The sequence below is a fragment of the Hippoglossus stenolepis genome, chromosome 12 (assembly GCF_022539355.2).
Source record: "Hippoglossus stenolepis isolate QCI-W04-F060 chromosome 12, HSTE1.2, whole genome shotgun sequence".
In the NCBI taxonomy this organism is placed as follows: domain Eukaryota; kingdom Metazoa; phylum Chordata; class Actinopteri; order Pleuronectiformes; family Pleuronectidae; genus Hippoglossus; species Hippoglossus stenolepis.
In genome coordinates this window covers 24,552,671-24,575,294 of record NC_061494.1, presented here as the reverse complement: position 1 = coordinate 24,575,294, position 22,624 = coordinate 24,552,671, and the positions used below count along the sequence as shown (strand labels likewise).

Below are 22,624 nucleotides of genomic sequence, written 5' to 3'. Positions count from 1 at the left end.
GAGCTTTGAGTGTCGTACACACACACACACACACACACACACACACACACACACACACACACACACACACACACACACACACACACACACACACACACACACACACACACACACACACACACACACACACACACACACACACTTTTTTTCTGGCTCTTGAGCTGGAGGCATCAGGTAGAACAGGTCGGACCAGTCTGAGGACACACCTGAATCCTCGACTGCCAACACCTGCCAAGAAAACACACCGGACTCCAACACACGGACCAACACACCGGACTCCAACACACGGACCAACACACCGGACTCCAACACACGGACCAACACACCGGACTCCAACACACGGACCAACACACCGGACTCCAACACACGGACCAACACACCGGACTCCAACACACGGACCAGCTGATCAGCAGACATGAGTGCCATTAGAGACATGATCGGAAAGAAAGTGGGTGAGTAAGAAAAAAAGAGATTGTGTTTTAATGGTTCTGCCTGATCCTCTGAATCGGTTCATGGACGAGTCGTCTGAGAACAGATGCAGAGTTTGTTTGGAAAGTTGTTGTCTCCACATTACACATGTGTGTGTTTCATGTGTGTTGATGATGAACAGTTTGTGTGAAAATGATACGAGGATATTTGAAACTGGAGAACACTCGAGCTGCGCCTCTCTGGGGTTTGACGCTTCAGTGTTTTCTTATTTAAATCACAGCTTCGTCTCATTTCTGTTTCATTTCCGGCTTCACCAAAGTCACAAACTACACAGTAAACGATGCTCTGGTACCAGTAAAACTACTGTATTCAGTACAGTACAGAAGTATCTACAGCAGTAAAAGTACTAATAAAGTAGTTTTAACCTCATGCACATAAACCGGGAGAAACATTTTACTATATTTACATTTATTCTGCCCTGTGAGACTAGCCCCACCCCTGTGGTGCCTCCAGCAGATTGAATCAAACACACATGTTCTAATCAGAAACAGTGTGAAGTGACAATGTTGTTTGTTGATCAGGAGAGTACGTGGAGGATAAGGTGAAGGACGCTCTGGGTTTCGGAGACAAGGACGAAGATGAGAAGGAGAAAGAAAAAGGAGGAGGAATCTTCTCGTTTTTTAGGGGAGACAAGAAAGAGGAGGAGGACAAGGGAGGACTGTTCTCGTTTGGAGGGGAAAAGAAAAAAGACGAGGACAAAGGAGGATTCTTCTCAAAAATATTCGACAGGGACGACGACGACGACGACGATGGCAGAAAGGAGAAGAAAGCAGGATTCGCAGGTCTTTTCTCTGAACAGCAGGCAGGGGGCGCTGACGCGGGAGGCGAGGGAGAAAGTGCAGGAGGAAGCGGACTTAGTTTAGGAGTAAATGATGGAGGTACGTATGAAGGAGTCATTTCTGTAAACACATTTAAATTCACACCTTCCATATCGACAAGAGTCCGATTCTTCCATCTTCTCAGAATCCTTCAAATAGTTTGTTGTTGATGCTAAACTTACAGCAGGTGGCGCTAAAGGAGACTGTAGTTAGTTTGTCAAGTTAAAGTAACAAACTTTTCTTTCAGTTTCACACACGATATTCATACTTCATCCGCACTAACACACCTGAACACACACGTCACATGACCGTTCACCTACACTGGTCACGTGATGTAAACAGGAAGTAGATTGTCTCTGCAGTTGGTTGCTTAGTAACAGAAACTCCTCTGAAGGAGGAGCAGTGATGGTGAAGAGCAGGGACGACGAGGTGGAACTGTTACTGACAGGAAGTGTTAGCTTTGTGTTCACCGCTGGTCGTCGAGTCATGTGACTGATGAGAACCAATCAGGAAGAGAACGTGTCATTGTTTACTAAAGTCTCAGTTTGTGTTCAGACTCAAACACAAACCCAGAGTTTTCAAACTGAAACGAGACCAGTTCACACAAGTCTCTTGCCGTAGAGCTTCTAACACGGGACACAAACATGAAGAAACTAAAACAAATGTCTCTGGTGAAGAAGTGCTGACACACACGAAGAAGACACAGACGAAGATGTGAAGAGTGTTCGTGGTGATCAGAGCTGAGACGGTGTCAGGTGATGTCAACATGATCACATGACCTCTGCAGCAGAGGTCACACGTCACTTCCTGTCTCTGTCTGCTGCACCCGGCTGCCCCCTCTCTCACCTGAACCATGAGGAGGATCTGATGCTGTGAACGAGTCTGTGCAGAAAACCTGCTGCTGTGTTGTTCAGCTGTGAAACACAAACTCTGGAGAAGCTCTGGAGACGATTCTCTGGATTCCACCTGGAGCTCAGGTCTGAAAACAGCTAACGAGTTCTGAGCTTTCATCCACGTCCCTTTCACTAAAGCTGGATGATATTCAGACGACTTCAGTGAGTCACACGTTTCTGTCAGAACGTCTTTAACTCGTTTGACGCCTGAATAAAAGGAGATAAATAAGAGGAATCAAAGTTCAGTCTCCAGGTTAAAGTCCAATGTTTGACTCATTCATTCTGACTCGGTCGCTCTTCACACGCCCTTTAAACACAGCCGGTGAAAACAGAGACTGGCACTTTAAACTGACCAATGTGACTCTTTTCAGGTGTTTTCAGACTTCACAGAATTACATGTTTATGACATTAAAGTTTAGCTTGAAAGTTTGAATACATTTTTGTTTGCCTTGTTCTTTTGTCTCAGATTTGTTTAATGACCTGATGGAAGTGGCTGCAGAAAAATCTCAAGAATAACAAGACCATGTCCTGACTTCTGAGAAAAACCTGAATCAGAAGGACGACGTTCAACTGCAGCCTCATTTCAGATCCGTCTGTGAACCCGTCTGAAACCTGACATCAGCTGTTGACAGAGGTTTCACAAGGACTGAAGCAAATCTACGTTTTACTCACAAGGAACACGCCCCCATCACAAAGTCAAACAATACGTCCAAAAAGGAAAACATAGCGACCGTCTGTTAGTGCCTCCTGGAAGGATCATTTCAATCTCTTTAGACGAAAATGTTTCTAATATCTTATTCTGTTTATTTCTCAGTGAGAACGCACAGGTCGTACTTTGGGGAAGAGACAGTTCTCACTGATGCAGCAGGATTTTTAATGTCTGATTAACATCTGCAGTTTCATTTAGATTCTGATTCTCTTTCATTACAATCGAACATTTTCAGCACAAATGTCAAGTTTAAGTTTCAATTGTATTTTTGCTTTAAAATATTCAGTAACACCTTTTTCCGGGGACCATAACAAACGGAAGGTCGGAGGTCAATGAAGTAATTTAATATGTTCATTTGTGTTTAACTGTGGTGATAAAATAAATGAGAATTCCATTTAAAGCTGTTTGACTAAATATATGTAAGATATGTGTCCAAATTAAACATTTGTTTACCATCAATCACAATTTTGATCTTTATTTTCATTTCATAAAAGAAAAACAAACAATATTTGTTTCTTTGTTATATTTGAAAGACATTTAAATAGAAATGTTGGTTAGCTGGACATGCTAACATTAGCATATACATTAAAACACATTCATTACACTCTGGGATATTTGGTTTTGGAAAATTTAAAAAGAGAAAATCGTTCCCAACATAAAGCTGCAGCACCTTCAGGTTTCTCCCTCCATCAGCTGCGGTGATTAGCCCGTCAACTGGGGAACTGAAGGTCCAGCAGAGTAAAGTCCTGACGGAGGGGGACGCTGTTCTCATCGCACAGGAAGTGGCTCCGGACGCTGATGATGAAGTTTTCCTTTGGGAGGGAGACGAGGGTGAGGATCCGGTCTGCTGCCACCTGGATGTGCTTCACCTGGGAGCCTGGAGCTGAGACACAGACAGGTACAACATATCTGTCTGTGATTGGCTGAGAGGAGACGGGTAAAGAAAGTTTGTCTGTGATTGGCTGAGAGGAGACGGGTAAAGAAAGTTTGTCTGTGATTGGCTGAGAGGAGACAGGTAAAGAAAGTTTGTCTGTGATTGGCTGAGAGGAGACGGGTAAAGAAAGTTTGTCTGTGATTGGCTGAGAGGAGACGGGTAAAGGAAGTTTGTCTGTGATTGGCTGAGAGGAGACGGGTAAGCTGTGGTGGGAGGTAAAGAAGTTTGTCTGTGATTGGCTGAGAGGAGACGGGTAAAGAAAGTTTGTCTGTGATTGGCTGAGAGGAGACGGGTAAAGAAAGTTTGTCTGTGATTGGCTGAGAGGAGACGGGTAAAGAAAGTTTGTCTGTGATTGGCTGAGAGGAGACAGGTAAAGGAAGTTTGTCTGTGATTGGCTGAGAGGAGACAGGTAAAGAAAGTTTGTCTGTGATTGGCTGAGAGGAGACGGTAAAGTTTGTCTGTGATTGGCTGAGAGGAGACGGTAAAGAAAGTTTGTCTGTGATTGGCTGAGAGGAGACGGTAAAGAAAGTTTGTCTGTGATTGGCTGAGAGGAGACGGGTAAAGAAAGTTTGTCTGTGATTGGCTGAGAGGAGACGGGTAAAGAAAGTTTGTCTGTGATTGGCTGAGAGGAGACGGGTAAAGAAAGTTTGTCTGTGATTGGCTGAGAGGAGACGGGTAAAGAAAGTTTGTCTGTGATTGGCTGAGAGGAGACGGGTAAAAAGTTTGTCTGTGATTGGCTGGAGCGAAATTGTCTGGGAGTTGTCTGTGGAGACGTTTGGATTGCTGCTGTTTGTCTGTGATTGAGAACGGTAAAATTGTCGTTGGAAAGAAAAGTTTGGATTTGGGCAGGGCAAGTTGTAGGAGCAGTTTGTGATTGCGATAATGTAAAGGAGAAAAATTATGAAGTTGCTTAGCTACTTGTCTGTTGAAGACATTTTGTTGTTTGGAGTGTGATTGAAAATTCTGATTGCGAGCGGAAAGTTCTGTATGGCTGCGGTATTGTCGTGATTGAGACAGGAAGTAGGTGATGACAAAATTGTCTGTGGCTGAGGAGACTGGTGGCTGAGAGCAGGAGAAGTTGTCTTGATTAGAGAGACAGAAAGTTGTCTGTGATGAGAGAGACAGGTGAGTTGTGGATGGAGCGGTAGGAAGTTTGTCTGTGATTGGCTGAGAGGAGGCTGACGTGGTCTCTGCTGGTGATCGGTCGGAGACCTTCTCTGCTCAGCACAGACGTAAAGAGGTTACATGAGGGACCATGGAACACAGGAATGTGACATGAGGTCAAGCAAAGATGTGAAGGAGAAGCCGTAAGGAGTTAGAAATTATTTTATAATGTGAGGATTATACGAGGAGAAAAACTTATTTAAAGGGACAGCAACACTTATTTAAAGGTTATCAAATGAAACATAGTCGTAACGCTCTCGTATTGTCGTAAAATAAGTGGCTCCCCCCCCCAGGTTGGCGCCCCCAGCCGGGCTGTCGGGCCATTTGCTGGTCAGCTCTCACATGTGGCATTGTTGGATGACGATGCGCTGCGCCGCCTCCGAGTGTGAGCCACCGAGAAGTTCAGCGCAACAATCGGCACAGGAAGAACACATCTGACGAAGTGCAGCAGCGGCCAGGCCGCTCTTCACCCAGTGGGAAGACTTCACACTGTGAAGTAGTTCCGGGTTACAGGTTCGGGGTTTCTGGAAAAAAAAATTTAGAAATCATGAGATTCATTAGACAGGCACAAGAGAAACAAATGATTGTGTTCATTCTACGGTCAGAGGATTGACATAACTTTAATATTTAGTTGTGATGATGATGTGAACTATAAATTCTTTATGTTTGTTGTTGACCGACGTGACAGAGAAGAAATCAGACGATCATGTGATGATTCACATCCAGATCAGGAGAATAAAACAGCTGTTTTTTATATTTGTGCGGGTGTGTCCAGGTGAAACTACGAGGTTGTGTTGCTTTATATGTTGCTGCTGCAAAGAATTGTGGGATGTTATTTTCCTCTTTCCTTTCATAAAGGATGGTCCGATGTTTCCTATAGGACATAAGTTAGGAAGCATCGAAGCTCCTTTCCTTGTCCTTTAGTGAATTTGCTGAAATACTTCAGGTCATTAGGAATGTTCCTATTTGAACGCACCCAGTTCTCACCTGAGCTCCTGTGCAGTTTATCAGGTGGAGCACTGAGGATCTTCTCCAGAGGAACAGGAGGAACCTGAACACACACCTGGCTGTAGCCCCGCCCACTCACAGCCAGCACACCTGGCCTGAAACACACACAAAGGTTTCTATGGAATAACTGTAGCCCCGCCTACCAGCAAAGATCAAACCCCATGATTGGATGATCCTTTTACTCTCAAATTAATTGACAGGTTTATTTATATATATTTATATAATTGATGCTGGGATTCAACAGTGACTACTTAATCTAAGATATTCATGTTATACATCTAAACATATTTCATATTCTCCTCTAAAAAAGAATAAAAGATGAAAATGTATATAAAAAAATCCAAAAAATAAAGTAAAGAACAACACAATACTGTCAATATAAGAAACAGCTAATATTGTGCAATCTAATTAAAAAGTCTCACATAAATAAACTTAAACTTGTTCCATTGGACTGCATTATATCAGAGCTCCAATGATTAGTGGATTCATCTTTATTTTGATTATCAATAAATCAGATAAGTAATTCTTCCGAGTCTAAAACGGTTCACTGAGGAGGCCATTTTACAGTTTTTGTCCAAAATGAAACTCAACAACTTTGGGCTCTGAAGCTTTAAACTGAATAAAACAAACTGAATTCATCACGTTGAGTCAGAGACTCCAGAAATATTTCAAATGAAAATGATCATTAGTCAGATTATAACCCTATTTATGTCTGTTTAAACAGGCCTGTGTTTGAAAAAAGGGTTTTCAATAGTATCGATATCAAACTAAATCATCATAATGACATCACCTGTACCTGTAAAAGCGGCGTACGGCCGTGTGGGGCAGGCAGGGGTAACAGGGGCTGTAGATGCCGTTGGTGTCGGTACCGAGCTCGGCGGAGCAGCGACCACAGCCAGCGTAGGTGACGTCCCCACTCAGGGTCTCCAGGACAACGTCCAGCGGCGTGGAGCCGTCCAGGACCGGCTGATGTGCATTCTGGGAGGATGGAGCATCCTGGAAGTGGAAGGCGGTGACGTGGACTCTGAGCTCCACGTCACCTGGTGGAGAGAAAACATGAAACCTGAATTTGATGAAATGTAAAACACTTGTGATGCCAGAGATCAGTTTCACATCCTGTTCTTCTTATCAGCGATACATTTTAGTTTGTGTTGAATATGAGACATGAGATAAAATAACAAAAACTTTCTCTTTACTTTTCAAACTAACTTCTGTGATTATTGATTAATGTTTTACAGAGAATGGAGATTTTAAAAAAGTTTTATAATCCATCAATTCAATGCACATAATCAATAATTCAACATCATATTTTAAGTTTTTCTTTATTTCAGAAGAACTCTGGCTTCCATGTTAACTTTATATTCACGGATCGATCAGTGACCATGTTACAGTTATTGTGTAAACGCTGTGAAGCTCAGTTTGACATATTTCAGATATTGTAAAGTGGACGTTGAAACTGAAGCAGTTCAATTTTCATACTCACTAAAAATCTTCATTACATCAATCAAGTACATTTATAAATATTGTAATTAGAACATCATCATCATTATAAAGGAAGTGATGCGTTCAACGAGCACAAAGTGCTTCCTCACTGTGTAAAAAGAAACTTAACAAGAAGTCAACACCAAATAAAATACCACCAATGTTCTGCATCCAATAAAATCACGTCCAGATTCCCTGACGACTTCTATTAAGGGTCTGCAGTGAGTGAACATCCTTCACAGTAAAAGATTCTTCACTGTAACTGTGAAGTTTATTAAGGTTATTATTATGTTTTTTTACAGTCACATGACTGTCAACCTCACCACTGTATTTCTGAGACAGCAGCGTCTCGAGGTCCAGCTCCAGACTGCAGCTGTTTCCTTTGTGGTTGCATCGAGGTGTGAGGAAGTGCTGCGCCCGCCGGTCGGTGGGGTCCAGGGGCTGGATGGAGCTCCAGGGGGTGGAGTGCAGCTCGGGGAGGTCGGAGGTCAAACCCTCCCTCACCAGGAGGATGTGGAAATCCCACACAACCGCTAAGATAGACACGTGTTTAATTTGTGTGAGCTGTCCCTTTAAGATTAGTGTGTGTGTCCAGTGTGTGTGTGTGTGTGTGTGTGTGTGTACCTCTGTCTCTGTTGAAGCGAGGCAGCCAGCTCACAGCTGCTCCCCACAGCAGCAGCGTCCCCTGGTGGCCGTCCGGCTGCTCCACAGACAGAACAGCTTTTGACTGAACTGCTGACCTCCAGCAAGACTCCGCCTCACTCCGCCACTCTGACACACACACAAACACACAAACACACACACGCCACAAAATCAGTAATATCTGGACAACACACACTTTGGTCTCAGGTAGAGGGAACCCCCCCCACAGACTCACCTGAGCTGATGTGTGTGCGTGTGACTCGCAGCAGGGCGTGGACCAGCGTGTTGACCCTCAGTGACCTCAGGGTAGTGTAAGGGAGACGGGTCAGGTCCTGAGGGGCGGGGTGAGGCAGAGACAGCAGCAGAGGGCGGCGCTCTCGAAGGTATCCACACAGAGAGCTTAGAGAGCGAGCATCAACCAGCTGCAGAGCTGGAGAGAGAGGGGGGGGGGCCGAGATGATGAGGTCTGAAGGATGAGCAGCTACTGAGGCTGCTGATTGGTTGCAGGGTGGGTTGAGTCAGACCTGGTGGCGTGGCGGAGGCGGTGATCTGTCCGAGGTTGAGCAGCTTACTGCAGAAGGTGGACTGCAGCACCGTCTCTCCTCTCCACCTGTCTTCATTCACCTGGAGCCCTGAGACAAACACACAATTAATGAGGACGTCTGTGTCTGTCCATCATCAGACAGAGAGACACGCCCACTGGAAAGGTTCAAAGTTAACAAGTCCGCTGTATTTTTCTACCTGTGATGAGCAGAACGTCTCCAGGACTCACAGTCAAAGCCCAGAATGCCGCCCGGCGCCACAGCACCACCTTCATCTCAATGCCTGACTGGTCGGTCACCACGATGGACGCCAGAGGGACGAAAGAACCCGCCGACGGTCCCGATTTCACCTTTAAAACAAAGTCACAGAAATAATCTGACGACGATGCAGCAGTTGTAAATCCTCGACTGTTTATAAATAACCATTAAGATCTGAATTGTGATGGAGAACTTGTCGTAACCTCTCACCTTGACCTCCTTCAGGTGGCAGGGATGAACCACCGCCACCAGGACCGAGTACCGCACCCCCGGTTTGTGACACCAGACCAGAGGCGTCGTGGGACCTTGGTGCCCGGCTGTGGTGCGGCCCGATGTCGCCTCAGTCCCAGTGTCTTCAGAGAGTCGAGCTTTCTTGAATCTGGGGGACTTGACAGGGGACACAGCCTCCTGGGAGCAGAGCACGCAGTCTGCTGTGACCTGGAGGACGACGCCCCCCTCCTCCACTTTTGGGGATGAGCAGAGTTGACTGAAGAGCTCAGCAGAGGCTCCAGGCGACGATGGCTCAGGGCTGAAGAGCTCCGGTGTGCTGGAGGAAACGGACGGTGGCATTTGGGTGTGTTTTGGCGGGGTTGGAGGAGCAGGGCTGCTTGCTGATAGGTTGCTCCGCCTGCCTCTCAGGATTATAGCCTGACTCAGCGTCCAGGTGCTGAGGTACTGAGTGTTGGTGCACACCGGCTGGTATGTACATTGATGTGGAGGTTCAGGCTCTCGTGGAACTGGTTGAGCTGCAGGGAAACAGTCGTCCAGATACTCAAGAACTGAAGCCGAGCATCGATCTTCCTTTTCAAAATCTGATTCGTCATCTCGGCTCATGAATCTTGCTGCGGGTTGGTGATCATCGGAGCCCGGTTTCTTCTGGTCCGTGTTAAAGTGGCAGCTTGTTCGTGCTCGTCCTCCCGATGCCTCTTTGGTCCGATCCGCTTCAGTTGAGGCTTCGTCCTGATCAGCGTTTGTTTGATCATCTGGGACTTGTGAACTCTGCGTTAATCGATCATCTACATCGTCCCTGCTGCTTCCTGCTGCGTCTGAAAATGTAGTAAATTAGTATTTTTTAATTTAAGCACCAGTTCATGAGCATAAATATTGGAAACAAGGAACATCCGCGAGCTTGGTTTGGTGTAAAGTATAAAAACAGGAAGATCAGCTCGAAATACACAGAAGAAAGTGTTAATATAAAATGTTGTTGATGTGTTCTCAACTACATATCTACAGGCATTTCTCTTCTTGATGGGTCCCTGAACGTCTCACCTGTTACAGGCCTCAGACGTCTGTCTGTCCAGGTGAGCTCCAGGTGTCTCCACCCAGCAGGGGGCCGATCCTCAGTCTCGTCCCCAGCCTCAGACACAGAGGCCGGGTCAGAAGAGGGGGGAGGAGGAGCCCCCAGGAAGACGTGGATCTTTGACCGCTCACACATGCTGAGAAGATGAAGGTTTATTCACATGTTCATTTATTAAGTTTGTTATGTGAACAGTTTTCACTTCATTGACTTGTGTCGTAAAACGTGAAATACCCTGAAGCATATTTCAGATATCGGAACAAAAACACATTAACAAAACTTCAGTTCATTATTTCACAGGAGAGAGCGACGCCCACAGACACGCCCAACCACAGTCACACTCACAGGTGCGTCTTCACTTTTGAACTCTTTATTTAACATTATTTTATTTTCCTGTGAGGCTACAGGCTATAAATGAACAAGGAACAATAACCAGGCCGCAAACGTTCATTCCTCTGCAGAGCTCCACCAATCACAGGAGAGGATGCTGGGGGAACAGTCAGGACACAAACGAGTAGCTGTTTTCAGTCTGGACCGACCGGCTCAACAGGTCGGTCCAGACTCCTGAGATCTTATCCTCATCCCCAGGTGCTTAGAGGTGAACACACCTGAGCTGCTGTCCCCGGCTCAGAGCCGTTAAACACAAATCATTTTGAGCCTTTTTAACAAACGACTGAGACAAGCAGCTGTGGACACTGTCCACAGACTTTGGGCCATTCAGCATAATTAGGAACAGACAGATAAATCTAAAAATGTTGTTTTTTATTAGATATATTATCATCGTCATCTGCAGAATATTTTCTTGATAATTTCATCAACACCAGAAAATTGGGGAAAATTCACTCCCTGGTTGCCATGGTGATATCATCATACAACTAATTAAAACCAAACTGATCAGAAACATGAACTTTAACTACTATTTTTTTGTTTGTTCCATGTCCCATCTCCTAACATGGAGGAGGAGGAGGATTTATGACCTATACTGCTGCCAGACACCAGGGGGCGATCGAGATGATTTGCATTCACTTTTAGGAGCCATCACGTCGTCCATGTTTATTTACAGTGTGTGTTGTGGACGACACAAACCTCTGATGTGTCCACAGCTTCGGTCCTCGTCTCTGAACGTCTCGTGTTGCAGTCGCCTCCTCTCTGCTTCCTGCCACCTGCTGCCATCAGCAGGACGTGGACGTCCCGCCTCCACACGTCTGTCAGTTCAACCTGCAGCACGAAGATGCTGTTTGATCCTGTGTTTTATCACTGATTAAACCTGGAGACTCTACATTACTAACACTGTGTGAGGAACCAACTGCAGAGCAACAACACATTTAACCTGCTCCAACCAGCGCCCCCTGGAGGGTGCAGAGGTCACTACAACCACAATACAAAAAGAACGATTTTCAGTGACTTATCTGGTGTTTTAAATACGAGACAGTGATTTAAAAAGGTTACAGCTCACGAAAAGAACATCATTTTGAGTAAAAACTGTAAATACTGGGATATAAAGGTGATTGTAAGTCTTATGTTACTTTATATATTTATCTTTATTCGTCTTATATGTCTGGACCAATGACTAATCTGTGATTAATGAATGATGTGGTAAAAGGCAAAACATTTTCTACTTTATAAAACAGTTTGATAATTTCATATTTTCCCAAAGAGTTAAAGAGCAAACAGGTCTGAATTTTGACATGAATGAGTCATTTAATTTAAATTCTAATTTTATCTCTGCAAACATTTCATGTTCATAAAGAATTTTCATTTTTGGGTGAACTATCCCTTCATTACATCTTCATTACACACACCAACACTAACTGAGTTTTCTGACTAAACCATTTTAAATGAAATAGTTTGATTGTTTGATCAAATCACTTTACTTTCAAATTTAAAAAAATAGAATAATGATTTGATATTGAGTCTAAAGTCAAATCTAAAATCTAAGATGTTCAGAACAGAATTAGATTAACTGAGTCAGTTAGAGGCTCCCGAGGTCAGGTGACCTGTCTTTCTGTGTTATAGTTATAATAACTCAGCTGTGTCTTTTAAACACTTTCAAACACTAACAGTGAATTTACTAAACTTACAGGTTCAAGTTCCCGTTCAGAGACAAGATGAGATGATTCCACAAAGTGCCTGCATGTTTTACAGTGTAATTGCAGTTTGGATGAACAGTACAATTAATTACTACAGTACTCATTTTTATAAAATAAAAAAGTATTAACTCGTAAATTAAAATCATTTCACCTTGGGTTTCACTGCTTTATCGACACGTGCTTTTATTTTGGACGATGGAACCGGAAGTTTAATGTGTACCGCTGCTAGCAGGCTTGATGCTAACAAACTTTAAACATATGACATTTGAAACTTTAAAAACGCGTAAAACGAGTCAGAACGTGCACGTCCACGCTGCAGTGGTTACGTTTTCTGTTTCTGTGACTCCGCTGAGCCTGGACGCGTTCAGTCCGCTGTGCAGTGCTACGCTAACCTTATGCTAAGCTAGTGGTTAGCTAACCTGTCAGCGCGTTATTTCCGTTGACTGGTCTCGTGCCACTTTGTGCGGGTTAAATACGCGGAGCTAACGCGCACGGCGGCCACGCACGGCCCGGTGTAACAGGAAGAGGCTGCGGGAGGAGGAGTCGCAGCTGCGGGACAACTTTCCCGGCTCCATTTCCTCGTCTTCTCCCGCACAGTCCTGCCCTGATCCCGCAGCTCCTTCACCGTCACCGGGGTCCAAACCTCCACGAGCCTCCAGCATGTACCGGTACTTCGGAGAGTTCCTCACCCGGGGAGCTGCCCTGGCCTCGGGCTGCAGCGCCGCCGAGTCCGCTCTGCCCGCGGCAGCGGCTCTGCTGCGGCACCGCGGCTACAGCCAGGCCGTGGACCGGGACGACGACCCCAACTTCTTCACCATGGTGGAGGGCTTCTTCGACCGGGGAGCCGCTATCGTGGAGGACCAGCTGGTGGCGGACCTGAAGACCCGGGACAGCCCCGAGCAGAAGAAGAAGACGGTCCGCGGGATCCTGCGGATCATCAAGCCGTGTAACCACGTCCTGAGCGTCTGCTTCCCCATCAAGAGAGACAGCGGCGAGTGGGAGGTGATCGAGGCGTACCGGGCTCAGCACAGCCAGCACCGGACCCCCTGCAAGGGAGGTGAGCACCGGGACTCACCGGGAGGGACTCACCGGGAGGGACTCACCGGGACACGGCCGGGACTCACCGGGAGGGACTCACCGGGAGGGACTCACCGGGACAACATTATAACTCTGCATGGCATTATAACTTCATATAGTACAACACAACACTACACTTCACTATTACGGTATATTATCACATTATATACTTTGTGTTATAGAACATTATCACAACAGGAGGTAGAAAGTACATGACCGGAATACTTAGATCATTTATACAAACATGCTCAGTGTTAATACAAGAGAACACACACACACACACACACACACACACACACACACACACACACACACACACAGGGTCACTGACTTTCTGGGGCCGTATCCGCTGAGTTACTCAGACTTTGTGTTTCACGGTGTTGCTCCTCGGTTTCTCTCCTCAAGCCACTGATAAGACGACAAACGAAAAGAAACCCAAACTCCAGACACGAGAACATCTGTTGAGCTACTACATCTGTTTCTGTCCAAACCTGTTCACACGCAACTACAACACTGACGACTGGTGCAGACGTGAGAGGCTCATGTAAACACTCATGAATTCATTAGGCGTGTTAATAGATCAGCAGCTGAGTCTTTACACTGAGCAGGAGAGAGGCCTGACTCCTCACATCCCACTAACAGTCCACCACCTCTAAGTTCCACAACTGGTGTCTCATCTGAAACCGTCTCGGCATCATTTTCAACACATTGAATACTTCGTGTTGATGCTACTCACACATGACTTAAAAAAGGTTCATTAAGTAAAAGTTGAAAGAGCACATTAAAGCACAAGTACAGGTCAGATTCCATGTATTCAGAATGATCTGTAAAAGTTCAGTTCAGTTTTCTGATGTGTTCAAGATGTAAAAACCTTCAGAACGATAAAGTAAATGGTTTATGATGCTAAGAATCCAGTGGCTACAGCTGCTAGCCTCGCGTCTCGATTCTGGAGGATTTCACGTCATCACACGTGGCCATTGACTTAAATTCTATTATTCTGTTTGAGTTCACGCTCCAGGTCATGAACATGTCAGCACAAAGTGATATTTGATTTTTCAATTCATGGCTAAAACTCAACTCAGCTCATTATGTGGACATGTTAACGTCTTAATTATAACGTCCTGTTTGAGTTTTCACAGCATTTTGAGACATTGACATACGACAGTTACCATCTGGTGACATCACATGACCTGGGTTTGAACGAGATGGGAAAATAACGAGCAGTTAAAACTTTTGCGGAATTAGAAAGAAAACACTCAGAATGGTAAATTAATGTTTTTAAATTCTTGCGGGAACATCAGTCTTGTGATGTAGAGAATATGAATTAAATATTCTATTAGCAACTCAGGTGTGTGTGTGTGTGTGTGTGTGTGTGTGTGTGTGTGTGTGTGTGTGTGTGTGTGTGTGTGTGTGTGTGTGTGTGTGTGTGTGTGTGTGTGTGTGTGTGTGTACAGCGTATTATGTAATACACATGGTTCTGTGCATGTTTAAGGAGCAGGAGGTTCAGTGGTGACGTTCCCTCCTCATTCAGGAATGTTGACAGTCTGGTTGTGTGTTTGTCTTGTCGCTGTACAGTCACTTGTCCGTGAGTCGTCTGCCTGTTGTCCTGAAGGTTAATATGAGACCTGGTGGAGGAGGTGACGGGTGTGGTTGTGACGGAATGTGAAACTGTTTGTACTGTTCCTTTAGCCGAGGAGCTGACTACACCCAGACTGACTCACTGCAGCGTCTCTTCTCACGCCGTCTCTGACTTCGTCCTCGGACTCTTTACACTTTAGTCCTCTTCATTGTCCTGATGGTTTCTACTGATTTCTACTTTCTCTTCTCATCTTTTATCTGTACTTTCCTTCCTGTTTCCTTCTGTCTTCACGGTTCTTATTCATCTTTTCTCTCTGCTGCTCTGAAACCCAAATAATCAGGATTTAGACTCGAACCTCTTTGTCTGTATAAATGAGTCTGTCAGTGAAACAGAAAAAGAAAAGCTTGAGTGTTTTTCCCCTCGTTTGTCCGACCTGCAGCTGTTTTGTGCGGTTTCCCTGCAGCGGTCTTCATTTACAGTGATGCGTGTGAAAAGGCCTGTGTTGGCACCTCTCAAACTCATTTGCTCAACATTTTAGTTTTCCATGCAGACACACGCAGAGGCTGTTTTACTTAGAGTTCATGAATGAGTCAAAAACCCTGAAATATGTTGCATCTTTGCACTTTCTGTTCCCTCATGTCGATATGAAAATTTGAGTGCGAACATCAGCTCAAGACATTTTTATGTTTTATTCGGCATTTTAAAATTCATCAGTAAAAAGCTTTCATGTGTCTAAACACAGTCAGTTGCCAACACGCGTCTCAGGACTCGTTCACACCTGGTTGGGTTCAGAGCTTCAGACTCTTCAGTTCAGTCTGAACATCAGGTGTGAAGGTTCCTCAGAGCAGAAGAGGTGTTCTGGGTCTGGATCAAACTGAACCTGGTTCTGTTCCAGAGTGAAAACACTTGTTGGATAGTTTGGACTTTTGGACCAATCACAGGAAGTAGAGACAGAATTAAACAGTAGAAGAAGAAGAAGAAGAAGAAGAAGAAGCTGCAGTCTTCACCTCCGACAATATAATGTTTGAACCATGAGGATGTTCAGTTGGTGCATTTGAACTAGTGTGTAGTACTGTAGTTCTGTAGTACTGTGTAGTACTGTAGCTCTGTAGTACTGTGGAGTACTTATTGTAAGTCGCTTTGGATAAAAGCGTCAGCTAAATGTAATGTACTGTAGTACTGGGGAGTACTGCGCCTGAAGGTGCTGATAGTAATATCATCATGACGTTACCATGGCAACCAGATGAAGCTTCGTTCATTTCCAATCAGATTCAAGTATAGGTAGACTCCGCCCACATAGGTGATGACGACAGGACGTACGTTTGTCAGACAAACTTCTTTCATCCCTAAACTACAATGAGAAACCCGAACTAACAGATCAAAGGACACATGGAACCAACATGAAGCTTCAGACTCTGAGAGGAAACGTCCTTCAAAGCAGAAGAATCAGTTTGTTGTTGGTGTGTTTCAGGTATTCGTTACAGTACAGACGTGTCGATAGACGAGGTGAAAGCTCTGGCCTCGCTGATGACGTACAAATGTGCTGTCGTTGGTGAGTACACACACACACACACACACACACACACACACACACTATTTAAAGTCATTTCTCTCTGTGTTGTTTGAAGTGTTTGTTCTGTTCTTGAATTAAGTGAATTTGTTCCAGATGTTCCGTTTGGTGGAGCCAAAGCCGGAGTGAAGATCAACCCAAAGAATTATTCTGTGAGTTCAGACACAAACTCTTTCTCCTTTATTCACTCACTTCACTCATCCAACATGTCGGACCATGATAAAGAAGAGCTGAGCTCGGACTCTGATAGATTTAAGACGGAAGAGAAGACAGATGATGCTCAGCAGGAAAACATGTTGTTTAAATCAACCTTAGTACAGAGGTGTCTTCTTCACATGAATTAAGGAGAAGCAGGTGGTCACATGTTTATGATACAGTGGAGGCACAACGTTTAATCACAGAGGAAGTTGTGACATCAGCAGGAATTCAATATTGTGGATTAAACATCTGAATGTGATGATTAGTTTTTGTCAGTAAAGACGAGCAGCTCTTTAAAATATTTTGTCACTGGAAATCAAACAGTTTGGAAACGACTGTAATGATTTGAAATATATTATCCTCGGATGATTCATTTTTAATATTACGAAATAATATCATTCAGAAACTTTTCAAATATAAGCTTGATGGGGACCTCTGCTGGTCAAAGTTAGGGAAAGCACTGTGTACTATAGAAATACTTTTATACACGTATAGAAATATGGTCAATTCCAGTCTGACCCCTGTGGATATTTGGGGCCTAAAGCCAATAAACATATTGGGAGTAATACATTTCAGATATTATAGCAGCTGATATATATTTGTCATCAAAGTCAAAAGACAAAGAAACGTTATTGAGGTTTGATGTTTTACAGTTTAACCATAAACTGTTTTAATAATAATTTAACACACAACAACCAAATATATAGAACTTGAATTAAGAAAATGAACAAAGTTTTTATATTTCTACATTGTTTATTCTCATCATATCAGTGGGGCTGTTGTTGACCGTTGTTTTAATGTGTGGTACTTTTACTTCAGGAAAGAATGTGATCACTAAAAGTGAAACAAACTACCAGAGGCAGAAATACAATGTTCCTGTGAAATCTGGTGCCTGTGTACAAAGTGATTCAACGTCTGTTTGTGCTGAAACTAAAAGAATCCGACTCTTTAACAAAACACCGTCTTTGTATGACTCCGATCATCATGTTGTCGGACACACAACCACGATCTGTCGCTGGTAAAACAAACACTGTAGTGGATGCTTCATTACGTCACAGCAGCTGTTTCCTGGTTCTCATCTTTAACTGGTTTTTCAGAGAATTAATTTCTGTGCAAGTCAATCATTTACACCTGAAAACATGAGAACACAAGGTTCAGGTTAACACTCAGATCGCGCACACACACACACACACACACACACACACACACACACACACACACACACACACACACACACACACACACACACACACACACACACACACACAGTATCTGCTGAGCCACCAGTATTCACTTTCTCTCTCCAACATGATGACTCAATACATTTCTCTCTCTCTCTGTTCACAATGATTTCAGCTCTCTCTCTGTCGCTGGTTGAATTCTGGGTAAATGTTTGCTCGACCTTTGCTCCGTCTCATTTTCTCTGCAGCAAAACACATCAGTCCCGCTGACCTCTGACCTTTAACCTCTGACTTTCTCACGTGAAGAAGTTCCAGGAATTAGATTCAGTTTAAACGGACGACACATGTCCAATCAGGTCTCATCCAAAACAAAGTCAGTGTGATGTCATCAGTTGTTCAGAACGACTGTATATAAAGACAATCGATGACGTACATAACGATCAGTGACAGTTTTTTTGTTTTTTCAGGACACTGAGCTGGAGAAGATCACCAGGAGGTTCACGATCGAACTCGCCAAGAAAGGTTTCATCGGTGAGTGACTGACACATACAAAAACTATTGTTGTTCTTTTTCTCTTTCTCCAGAATTAATTTAGATTTTGAGCTAAAAAAAATCTCCTAAATTCAGTGATTCAGCAGTTTGTTGTATTCATGGTTGTTCTGCTCTGCAGGACCTGGTATCGATGTTCCTGCCCCCGACATGAGCACCGGCGAGAGGGAGATGTCCTGGATCGCAGACACCTACGCCACCACCATGGGATACTTGGTGAGTCTCCGCTCTGAATATCCAGACATAATGTTTGTGTTGAATTTCAGATTCTATAGGAGCTGAGATTTATTGGAAACTGTGTCTAACAAAGTTTCATCATTTCCTCAGTATTCTCTTTATTTCTCCATCTCTTCCACCTTCAGGACATCAACGCTCACGCCTGTGTCACTGGGAAACCCATCAGTCAGGGAGGGATCCACGGCCGCATTTCTGCCACCGGTAGAGGCGTTTTCCACGGCATCGAGAACTTCATCAACGAGGCGGCGTACATGAGCCAGCTGGGAATGTGTCCCGGCTTCCAGGACAAGACCTTCGTCATCCAGGTACGAACCCTCCTCTTCATCCTTGAACCGTTTTCAACAGGTCCTTGAGGGAGGGGGAAAAACTCTTTTTAAAAATGAACTTATATTTGTCAGTTTCAGCTTTTGAAATAATATCCACTACATTTTATTTTCATCATTGATTGTTTTTTTCCAGCCAACAGTCCACAACCATTTTCCAATATAATAAATTTACTGTTATTTTAGTTTTAAAAAACAACGAATTATCACTAGATAATCTGACTGCTCTGCATTCATCTCAACCTTCTGAGGTTGGTCTTCATCTTCAGAGACCAAATGTCTCCTGCTCCCTCCATTCTTCCTCATCAATCTTTCCATCTCCTCCTCTTCATCAGAGTGCTCAGTGACTCATTCAGCAGATGAGTCACACGTGACCCACAACCTCAGGATTTTAATCATGACATTTGGTTCATTAATTCTCAAACTCACGGGTCCAGAGCTCAGATCTCAGCTGCTGTAACGTCAGGAGGATGTTTATCTGCGGATCCCTCCGATCAGAATTAAAACATCAATGCTAACATGCTAATATGCAGCAGGTATGAAGTGTTCCATTTGAATTTAGCTTAGTTTATATCAACCAAAGTAGAGCTGCCACAATAAGAGGATTTATAGATTATTATGAGTCAGTTTTTGTTCCAGATATTCAGTTTTTCTCTGAACTGAATATTTTTACAGTTTTATAGAACAATTAAAATATCAATTAAAAAGCCCTTAAAGGGGACATAGCATGCCCATTTTACCACAAGTTGATATGGTTCCTTGGGGTCTTAATGAAATGTCTGTAACATACTTTGGTCAAAATACCACAAGGATCATATAAAACAGCACCCTTTTACCCTGTAAAACAGCCCTCCACAGAGCGACCTGTTTTGAGTGCCTGTTCCTTTAAATGCTAATGAGCCTGCTCCCTCCCCCTCTCCCCATGATTTTAAACGATATAAATTACATATTTTATATGATATAAATTATCAAATATGCATCCCATACTTTGTATTCCCTTGTTGTCCTGGAGTTTTAATTTTCCCAATCACATAATTAAATGTCCCCTCTGCCCCCACTACAAGCACACAAGCAGACAGACAGAGAGAGAAAGAGAGGGTGGGGGGCTATGAACCATCATTTACCCCGAACCCCGACATTCAACGGGTACAACAACAAGCGGAGAAAGCAGAATCAGGGCTGACCTTATATATACAGTCTATGGGGCTGACCAGCGGAGAAATGCTCGTCCCTGTGAACAGCCAGGCGGCTGCTGGGAACGGGCTGCGCTGCCTAGCGGCACTTCCGCGTCCGGTGTACCCAGCGGAACTACTGTAACCGGCGGAACTACTGTAACCGGCGGAACTACTGTAACCCGGCATACAGTAGAGCTGAACACTGCGGAAGTCTTCACACAGCTGGCAGTGTGGAAGACCGCTGCGACAGCGAGCGCCGTTCTCCAGCACGCAGCCGCCTGGCTGTTCACAGGACGAGCATTTCTCCGCTGGTCAGCCCCATAGACTGTATATATAAGGTCAGCCCGCGATTCTGCTTTCTCCGCTTGTTGTTGTACCCGTTGAATGTCGGGGTTCGGGGTTACAGTAGCGCTGAACACTGCGGAAGTCCTCCACACTGCTGTGTGGCACTGACACAAATTCCAGCTCACGCACGAAGCGGCGGTCGCTCCCGAGCAGCTGCTGCAGCCTCCCGGTCCCAACGATCCAGACAAATGCCACATGTGAGTGAATCGCGGGCTGACCAGCGGAGAAATGCTCGTCCGTGTGAACAGCCCGGCTGCGTGCTTGGGACGGCGCTGCGCTGCCTCGCAGCCTCTCTGCCTCCGGTGTAAACCCGAAGTAGCGAGTGTGGGGGTGGGCCAAGACCATGTAGGAGACTTCAGTTCCTTGTTACGAAACAATACCCAGGAAGCGCAATCAAGTCGCTCAAGCATGCGTTTCTGACTTAGAGGAACTATAACAAAACGCAGTGTTTTTCCCCGAAGTTTTGGGTTGGTAGACATGAGCCAGATACCCACATTAACCTGTAGAAGCACTAACAAAGTGGAATTTGCATGCTATGTCCCCTTTAACTGTTCAATGGACATATTCCCATATTGACCTGATGGCTGCGCTAGATGAGATGCCAGAGGATCATTGGGAACATAAACGTCTGAACCACCGATCATAATCCACGTTGAGAGATTTCCTCTCCTCCTTTCTGATGTCAGTGCTGCGGGTTGACTGTGCCCTCTGCTCTGCCTGATGTCAGTGCTGCGGGTTGACTGTGCCCTCTGCTCTGCCTGATGTCAGTGCTGCGGGTTGACTGTGCCCTCTGCTCTGCCTGATGTCAGTGCTGCAGGTTGACTGTGCCCTCTGCTCTGCCTGATGTCAGTGCTGCAGGTTGACTGTGCCCTCTGCTCTGCCTGATGTCAGTGCTGCGGGTTGACTGTGCCCTCTGCTCTGCCTGATGTCAGTGCTGCGGGTTGACTGTGCCCTCTGCTCTGCCTGATGTCAGTGCTGCGGGTTGACTGTGCCCTCTGCTCTGCCTGATGTCAGTGCTGCAGGTTGACTGTGCCCTCTGCTCTGCCTGATGTCAGTGCTGCGGGTTGACTGTGCCCTCTGCTCTGCCTGATGTCAGTGCTGCGGGTTGACTGTGCCCTCTGCTCTGCCTGCAGGGGTTCGGTAACGTGGGTCTTCATTCCATGCGTTACCTTCATCGCTTTGGAGCCAAATGTATCGGAGTCGCAGAAATGGACGGAAGCATCTGGAACCCCAATGGCATCGACCCCAAAGAGCTGGAGGACTACAAACTGGTCAGTAACACAACTACAAACTGGTCAGTAACACAACTACAAACTGGTCAGTAACACAACTACAAACTGGTCAGTACTGTCTTTTTAAACCACAGTACATTTTAATGTGTGAACACTGAGCTTTTAATTCTCATGGAGGAGAAATGATTTGCGATCTAATAATCTGACTGAGTCAGTGAATATGATTCAAGCTGTTATAGTTCACATGTTAAAGTCATCACTGTAGATAATTCAACGTTCTTAGACACGACGAGATGACGTGAAAACGTTATTTTCCATTCGGTCTCCAGGACAACGGGACGATCGTGGGCTTCCCGAACTCGACGCCGTACGAAGGAAGTCTCCTGGAGGCCGACTGCGACATCCTGATCCCGGCCGCCGGAGAGAAACAGCTGACCAAGAGTAACGCACACAAGATCAAAGCCAAGGTGACACGCGCTACACGCACACACACACACACACACACACACACACACACATTTGATAATTGATTATTTGCAGAATTTAAAGTGACAGATTACAGACTTTGGATGAAATCCTGTTGAATATGAAGATTTATTTCTGTGTAGTGATGTTTTATCATCCAGCTGATTCAGCCTCGACTTCACATTATATCTCTTGTCCTGATTCAAGTGATTTTATCTCATTGTATTACTACATTATATTATATTATATAACATTATATCAAACAAGGCAGTAAGTGCAGGAAAGAATATTTAATTCAGAAGGCAGACTGACAGTTTGTGTTTGAAGGTCGGCAGCACAAAGAAAACTCAGAAATCCAAATTCAAAA

The 22,624-nt window shown here is 44.8% G+C and overlaps 3 protein-coding genes and 1 long non-coding RNA gene across 8 annotated transcripts in view; 3 read left to right on the top strand and 1 right to left on the bottom strand.

The window, feature by feature from the left end:
• The first annotated feature begins 219 nt into the window (after positions 1-219).
• LOC118118892 (sodium/potassium/calcium exchanger 1) lies at positions 220-3,374 on the top strand. Its single transcript, XM_047342337.1, has 4 exons — positions 220-238; positions 320-452; positions 1,011-1,367; positions 2,667-3,374. The coding sequence occupies exons 2-4, from the start codon at positions 416-418 to the stop codon at positions 2,714-2,716; spliced, it is 444 nt and encodes a 147-aa protein (XP_047198293.1). The 5' UTR covers positions 220-238; positions 320-415; the 3' UTR covers positions 2,717-3,374.
• Positions 3,375-3,385: 11 nt separating this feature from the next.
• On the bottom strand, positions 3,386-13,152 carry shld2 (shieldin complex subunit 2). Of its 4 annotated transcripts, XM_035172378.2 has the most exons (13): positions 12,478-12,568; positions 12,318-12,366; positions 11,323-11,454; positions 10,209-10,375; positions 9,150-9,985; positions 8,881-9,031; positions 8,664-8,771; positions 8,375-8,569; positions 8,122-8,268; positions 7,821-8,030; positions 6,812-7,055; positions 5,995-6,110; positions 3,386-3,792 (listed from the first exon to the last, which is right to left on the bottom strand). In XM_035172378.2, the coding sequence occupies exons 4-13, from the start codon at positions 10,372-10,374 to the stop codon at positions 3,620-3,622; spliced, it is 2,346 nt and encodes a 781-aa protein (XP_035028269.1). In that variant the 5' UTR covers position 10,375; positions 11,323-11,454; positions 12,318-12,366; positions 12,478-12,568; the 3' UTR covers positions 3,386-3,619. The 4 variants fall into 4 exon arrangements, with proteins under 4 accessions (XP_035028269.1, XP_035028273.1, XP_035028272.1 ...); XM_035172382.1 differs by lacking the exons at positions 12,318-12,366; positions 12,478-12,568 and adding an exon at positions 13,016-13,152; XM_035172381.2 differs by lacking the exons at positions 12,318-12,366; positions 12,478-12,568 and adding an exon at positions 12,746-12,873.
• LOC118118895 lies at positions 10,253-12,403 on the top strand. Its single transcript, XR_004698015.1, has 4 exons — positions 10,253-10,389; positions 10,537-10,583; positions 10,698-10,786; positions 11,198-12,403. It is a non-coding gene; the product is annotated as an uncharacterized LOC118118895 (long non-coding RNA).
• The window catches only part of LOC118118891 (glutamate dehydrogenase, mitochondrial), a 13,762-nt gene continuing 4,124 nt past the window's right edge, over positions 12,987-22,624 (top strand). For both annotated transcript variants that reach the window (XR_007034756.1, XM_047342336.1), the window contains exons 1-8: positions 12,987-13,383; positions 16,454-16,534; positions 16,649-16,704; positions 18,399-18,462; positions 18,602-18,696; positions 18,843-19,022; positions 21,694-21,831; positions 22,122-22,259. Coding sequence is in view for 1 of the 2 variants with exons in the window: in XM_047342336.1 (XP_047198292.1) it covers positions 12,987-13,383; positions 16,454-16,534; positions 16,649-16,704; positions 18,399-18,462; positions 18,602-18,696; positions 18,843-19,022; positions 21,694-21,831; positions 22,122-22,259 (1,149 nt within the window). In the remaining variant the exon portion in view is untranslated. The remainder of the gene's footprint in view (positions 13,384-16,453; positions 16,535-16,648; positions 16,705-18,398; positions 18,463-18,601; positions 18,697-18,842; positions 19,023-21,693; positions 21,832-22,121; positions 22,260-22,624) is intronic.

Excerpts from the sequence above, each read along its gene's own strand:
- LOC118118892 (XM_047342337.1), top strand. The coding sequence starts at position 416 with ATGAGTGCCATTAGAGACATGATCGGAAAGAAAGTGG. Across the intron at positions 453-1,010 it reads CATGATCGGAAAGAAAGTGG|GAGAGTACGTGGAGGATAAG; the intron begins GTGAGTAAGAAA and ends TTTGTTGATCAG. Across the intron at positions 1,368-2,666 it reads TTTAGGAGTAAATGATGGAG|ATTTGTTTAATGACCTGATG; the intron begins GTACGTATGAAG and ends CTTTTGTCTCAG.
- shld2 (XM_035172382.1), bottom strand. The coding sequence starts at position 10,374 with ATGTGTGAGCGGTCAAAGATCCACGTCTTCCTGGGGGCTCCTCCTCCC. Across the intron at positions 9,986-10,208 it reads ACGTCTGAGGCCTGTAACAG|ACGCAGCAGGAAGCAGCAGG; the intron begins GTGAGACGTTCA and ends CTACATTTTCAG. Across the intron at positions 8,031-8,121 it reads TCGCTTCAACAGAGACAGAG|CGGTTGTGTGGGATTTCCAC; the intron begins GTACACACACAC and ends TGTCTATCTTAG.